We start from the raw sequence: 6,000 nt of genomic DNA, 5'->3' as shown, positions 1-6,000 counted from the left end.
CAGCAGAAATAACAGAGAGGTTAACACACATCACGTCTTCAGTAGAAATAACAGAGAGGTTAACACACATCACGTCTTCAGCAGAAATAACAGAGAGGTTAACACACATCACGTCTTCAGCAGAAATAACAGAGAGGTTAACACACATCACGTCTTCAGCAGAAATAACAGAGAGGTCAACACACATCACGTCTTCAGCAGAAATAACAGAGAGGTTAACACACGTCTTCAGCAGAAATAACAGAGAGGTCAACACACATCACGTCTTCAGCAGAAATAACAGAGAGGTCAACACACATCACGTCTTCAGCAGAAATAACAGAGAGGTTAACACACATCACGTCTTCAGCAGAAATAACAGAGAGGTTAACACACATCACGTCTTCAGCAGAAATAACAGAGAGGTCAACACACATCACGTCTTCAGCAGAAATAACAGAGAGGTTAACACACATCACGTCTTCAGCAGAAATAACAGAGAGGTCAACTCAGAACATGCATGTGACTCACTTTTGGGAGGTTGGTGGGTTCCTGGTACTGTGACAGGCGTCCAATGGAGGGCAGACCAAACGACTTGTAGGGGTCCTGGAGAAGGAGAAATATCACCTATGCTTTATAACTGGTTATAACTGCCTAATAAACGCTCAATAACCTCTATAACACACAGGAAGTGTCCAGCAGACAGTGGGGCCCCAGAAACAGCTTTGTAGAGAGAAGTGACACATTCACTAGCCAGCAGAAGAGCCACGGTTGACCTGCTTCACTTCAAGGTACAGAGCAGAACAAGTGTTCAGTGTGTTCACCTCAGCGTAGACTCTGCTCTCTATAGCCCAGCCGTTGATGGGGATGTCTTCCTGTTTGTGTAGCAGAGGGAAACCCTTGGCCACCCGGATCATCTGCTGCACCAGGTCCAGACCAGTGATACACTCTGTGATTGGGTGCTCCACCTGAAGGGGGAAAAGGTCAGCGGTCAGTCAGAGGGACTGGGTTGGTTAAAGGAAGTCACTTGGCAAGTGTCTGACTGTCATGTACAGAAACACACAAAGACTAAACTACAGCTTTCTTCCCATCGCCCCACCTGAAGGCGAGTGTTCATCTCCAGGAAGTAGAAGTTCTTGTTGGAGTCCACCAAGAACTCTACGGTCCCGGCAGAGGAGTACTGGACTGCTTTAGCCAGCTGTACCGCTTGCTCCCCCATCGCACGACGTGTCTCTGGGTCCAGGAACGTACTGCAGAGAAGAGGACAGAAATCACATACACAATTAGAGTGAACTTAGAACCCAATACATTTTTTTTAATGTAACCTTTATTTAACTAGGCATGTCAGTTGAGAACAAATTCTTATTTACAATGACCACCTACACCGGCCAAACCCGGACGACGCTGGGCCAATTGCGCGCCACCTTATGGGACTCCCAATCACGTATGTGATGCAGCCTGGATTTGAACCAGGGACTGCAGTGACGCCTCTTGCACTGAGATGCAGTGCCTTAGACCGCTGCACCACTCGGGACATACACCAATGAATAAGTTAAAAGTGAAAACATTGACCCCTGACCTTGGAGCCTCCTCCACCACCTTCTGGTTCCTCCTCTGGATAGAACACTCCCTCTCGTTCAGCCACAGAGCATTACCATGCTTATCAGCCAGGACCTGGATCTCAATGTGTCTGGGGTTGTTCACAAACTTCTCTATGAGCAGACGGTCGTCTCCGAAACTAGATGCAGCCTCCTGTGAGGACAAACGAAAACCTTCCCTGGGAAAGACAGAAGGGAAACGGTTTATTCAAGTCTCATTAAATGTCTTAAAAAAATCTAGAAATATCTTATTGCCATTTACTGCACAGCGTAGAGACGTATAAATAATTGTATAATTAAAATGCTTTTATTATGTTTTAATTGCATTTATTACAGCAATTTTGAAATCTCACCTGGTCTCATCATCGTTCCAGGCAATCCTCATGCCTTTCCCCCCTCCTCCTGCTGAGGCCTTGATCATCACCGGGTAGCCTGATCAACAACACAATATGACCCGGGTAGCCGGATCAACAACACAATATGACCCGGGTAGCCTGATCAACAACACACTATGACCCGGGTAGCCGGATCAACAACACAACATGACCGGGTAGCCTGATCAACAACACAATATGACCCGGGTAGCCGGATCAACAACACAATATGACCCGGGTAGCCGGATCAACAACACAATATGACCGGGTAGCCTGATCAACAACACAATATGACCCGGGTAGCCGGATCAACAACACAATATGACCCGGGTAGCCGGATCAACAACCCAATATGACCGGGTAGCCTGATCAACAACACAATATGACCCGGGTAGCCTGATCAACAACACAATATGACCGGGTAGCCTGATCAACAACACAATATGACCCGGGTAGCTGGATCAACAACACAATATGACCGGGTAGCCTGATCAACAACACAATATGACCCGGGTAGCCTGATCAACAACACAATATGACCCGGGTAGCTGGATCAACAACGCAATATGACCCGGGTAGCCGGATCAACAACACAATATGACCCGGGTAGCCGGATCAACAACACAATATGACCGGGTAGCCTGATCAACAACACAATATGAAAATTCTGCATGGAGGCCAGGCAAATCTTTTTTGAATTAATGAATGGAATTTTGATTCACTTACCGATCTCTCCTGCAATCTTCACAGCGTCCTCCACGGTCTGAGACAGGAGACAGAGTTGTAAGTTCCACCAACCACCAGCAGAGGGAGGGCTCACCCTCATCTCCATAACCATCCCTTTGTTTCTCTGCGTCTCCCCGCATGTCTGCATCTACCTGTCTCAATGCCTGCCTGTCTGTGTCTCCCTGCCTGCCTGTCTGTGTCTCCCTGCCTGCCTGCCTGTGTCTCCCTGCCTGCCTGTCTGTGTCTCCCTGCCTGCCTGTCTGTGTCTCCCTGCCTGCCTGTCTGTGTCTCCCTGCCTGCCTGCCTGTGTCTCCCTGCCTGCCTGTCTGTGTCTCCCTGCCTGCCTGTCTGTGTCTCCCTGCCTGCCTGTCTGTGTCTCCCTGCCTGCCTGTCTGTGTCTCCCTGCCTGCCTGTCTGTGTCTCCCTGCCTGCCTGTCTGTGTCTCCCTGCCTGCCTGTCTGTGTCTCCCTGCCTGCCTGTCTGTGTCTCCCTGCCTGCCTGTCTGTGTCTCCCTGCCTGCCTGTCTGTGTCTCCCTGCCTGCCTGTCTGTGTCTCCCTGCCTGCCTGTCTGTGTCTCCCTGCCTGCCTGTCTGTGTCTCCCTGCCTGCCTGTCTGTGTCTCCCTGCCTGCCTGTCTGTGTCTCCCTGCCTGCCTGTCTGTGTCTCCCTGCCTGCCTGTCTGTGTCTCCCTGCCTGCCTGTCTGTGTGTGTCTCCCTGCCTGCCTGTCTGTGTGTGTCTCCCTGCCTGCCTGTCTGTGTGTGTCTCCCTGCCTGCCTGTCTGTGTGTGTCTCCCTGCCTGCCTGCCTGCCTGTCTGTGTGTGTCTCCCTGCCTGCCTGCCTGTCTGTGTCTCCCTGCCTGCCTGTCTGTCTGTGTCTCCCTGCCTGCCTGTCTGTCTGTGTCTCCCTGCCTGCCTGTCTGTCTGTGTCTCCCTGCCTGCCTGTCTGTGTGTCTCCCTGCCTGCCTGTCTGTGTGTCTGTCTGTCTGCCTGCCTGCCTGCCTGCCTGTCTGTGTCTCCCTGCCTGCCTGTCTGTCTGTGTCTCCCTGCCTGCCTGTCTGTCTGTGTCTCCCTGCCTGCCTGTCTGCCTGTCTGTCTGTGTCTCCCTGCCTGCCTGCCTGCCTGTCTGTCTGTGTCTCCCTGCCTGCCTGCCTGCCTGTCTGTCTGTGTCTCCCTGCCTGCCTGCCTGTCTGTCTGTGTCTCCCTGCCTGCCTGCCTGTCTGTGTCTCCCTGCCTGCCTGCCTGTCTGTGTCTCCCTGCCTGCCTGCCTGTCTGTGTCTCCCTGCCTGCCTGCCTGTCTGTGCCTGCCTGCCTGCGTCTCCCTGCCTGCCTGCCTGCGTCTCCCTGCCTGCCTGCGTCTCCCTGCCTGCCTGCGTCTCCCTGCCTGCCTGCCTGCGTCTCCCTGCCTGCCTGCCTGCGTCTCCCTGCCTGCCTGCGTCTCCCTGCCTGCCTGCGTCTCCCTGCCTGCCTGCGTCTCCCTGCCTGCCTGCGTCTCCCTGCCTGCCTGCGTCTCCCTGCCTGCCTGCCTGTCTGCGTCTCCCTGCCTGCCTGTCTGTGTATCCCTGCCTGCCTGCCTGCCTGTCTGTGTCTCCCTGCCTGCCTGCCTGCCTGTCTGTGCCTGCGTCTCCCTGCCTGCCTGCCTGTCTGCGTCTCCCTGCCTGCCTGCCTGTCTGCGTCTCCCTGCCTGCCTGCCTGTCTGCGTCTCCCTGCCTGTCTGCGTCTCCCTGCCTGCCTGTCTGTCTGCGTCTCCCTGCCTGTCTGTCTGTGTCTCCCTGCCTGCCTGTCTGTGTCTCCCTGCCTGCCTGTCTGTCTGTGTCTCCCTGCCTGCCTGTCTGTCTGTGTCTCCCTGCCTGCCTGTCTGTCTGTGTCTCCCTGCCTGCCTGCCTGCCTGTGTCTCCCTGCCTGCCTGCCTGCCTGCCTGTGTCTCCCTGCCTGCCTGTGTCTCCCTGCCTGCCTGCCTGCCTGCCTGTGTCTCCCTGCCTGCCTGCCTGCCTGTGTCTCCCTGCCTGCCTGCCTGCCTGTGTCTCCCTGCCTGCCTGCCTGCCTGTGTCTCCCTGCCTGCATGCCTGCCTGTGTCTCCCTGCCTGCCTGCCTGCCTGTGTCTCGCTGCCTGCCTGCCTGCCTGTGTCTCGCTGCCTGCCTGCCTGCCTGTCTCCCTGCCTGTGTCTCCCTGCCTGCCTGCCTGCCTGCCTGTGTCTCCCTGCCTGCCTGCCTGTGTCTCCCTGCCTGCCTGCCTGTGTCTCCCTGCCTGCCTGCCTGTGTCTCCCTGCCTGCCTGCCTGCCTGTGTCTGCCTGTCTCCCTGCGTCTCCCTGCCTGCCTGTCTCTCTGTCTCCCTGCCTGCCTGCCTGCCTGCCTGTGTCTCCCTGCCTGCCTTCCTGTGTCTCCCTGCCTGCCTGCCTGTGTCTCCCTGCCTGCCTGCCTGCCTGTGTCTGCCTGTCTCCCTGCGTCTCCCTGCCTGCCTGTCTCTCTGTCTCCCTGCCTGCCTGCCTGTGTCTCCCCGCCTGCCTGCCTGCCTGTGTCTGCCTGTCTCCCTGCGTCTCCATGCCTGCCTGCCTCTCTGTCTCCCTGCCTGCCTTTCTCTCTGTCTCCCTGCCTGCCTGTCTGACTCACTGCCTGCCTGCCTGTCTGACTTCCTGCCTGTCTGCCTCCATGCCTGTCTGTCTGCCTCCATGCCTGTCTGTCTGACTCCATGCCTGTCTGTCTGACTCCATGCCTGTCTGTCTGACTCCATGCCTGTCTGTCTGACTCCATGCCTGTCTGTCTGACTCCATGCCTGTCTGTCTGTGTCTCCCTGCCGGTCTGTCTGTCTACCCCATCAATCATGCCCTGGGGGCAGCATACGTAGAAGAGATCACCCCATCAGAGGTGTTGTTGCCCCCCTGGCCTGTGACAGCTACGTGACAACAACCATCTTTATCTATTTATCTACTAGCCATCAGCAGGCGAAGTGTTAAACATGGCCCACACAGATCTATTAGGACCATCACTGTATACAGAGAGAGGAAGAGCAGGAGAGGAGAGAGAGGGGAGAAAGAAGGGAAGATTGAAAGAGACAGAGAAAGGCAAAAGGCTGAGGAGAGAGAGGGGGGAGAAGAGAGAGAGGTGGGAGAGGAGAGGGGAAGAGCAGGAGTAGAGGAGAGAGGGGGAGAGGAGAGTGGAGGAGAGGGGGGAGAAAGGAGAGAGGGGAGAAAGAAGGGAAGATTGAAAGAGAGAGAGAGAGAGAAAGGCAAATGGCTGAGGAGAGAGAGATGAGGAGAAGAGATGGAGATAGAGTGAGGGAAGGAGAGAAGGGTAGAGGAGCGATGGGGAGAATAGAGATGAGATAG

At 55.5% G+C, this 6,000-nt stretch overlaps 1 protein-coding gene across 1 annotated transcript in view; it reads right to left on the bottom strand.

Moving 5' to 3' along the window:
- pcca (propionyl-CoA carboxylase subunit alpha) overlaps window positions 1–6,000 on the bottom strand; it is a 71,396-nt gene that overhangs the window by 38,685 nt on the left and 26,711 nt on the right. Inside the window, exons 8-13 of the mRNA XM_055930296.1 lie at window positions 2,678–2,714; window positions 1,931–2,009; window positions 1,559–1,756; window positions 1,079–1,229; window positions 804–947; window positions 511–585 (exon numbers count right to left, since the gene is read on the bottom strand). Of these exons, the coding sequence (XP_055786271.1) occupies window positions 511–585; window positions 804–947; window positions 1,079–1,229; window positions 1,559–1,756; window positions 1,931–2,009; window positions 2,678–2,714 (684 nt within the window). The remainder of the gene's footprint in view (window positions 1–510; window positions 586–803; window positions 948–1,078; window positions 1,230–1,558; window positions 1,757–1,930; window positions 2,010–2,677; window positions 2,715–6,000) is intronic.

This window comes from Salvelinus fontinalis, chromosome 7 (assembly GCF_029448725.1).
Source record: "Salvelinus fontinalis isolate EN_2023a chromosome 7, ASM2944872v1, whole genome shotgun sequence".
Taxonomy (NCBI): domain Eukaryota; kingdom Metazoa; phylum Chordata; class Actinopteri; order Salmoniformes; family Salmonidae; genus Salvelinus; species Salvelinus fontinalis.
Note: the sequence above shows the minus strand (reverse complement) of the source record. Positions and strands in the feature narration are given on the sequence as shown.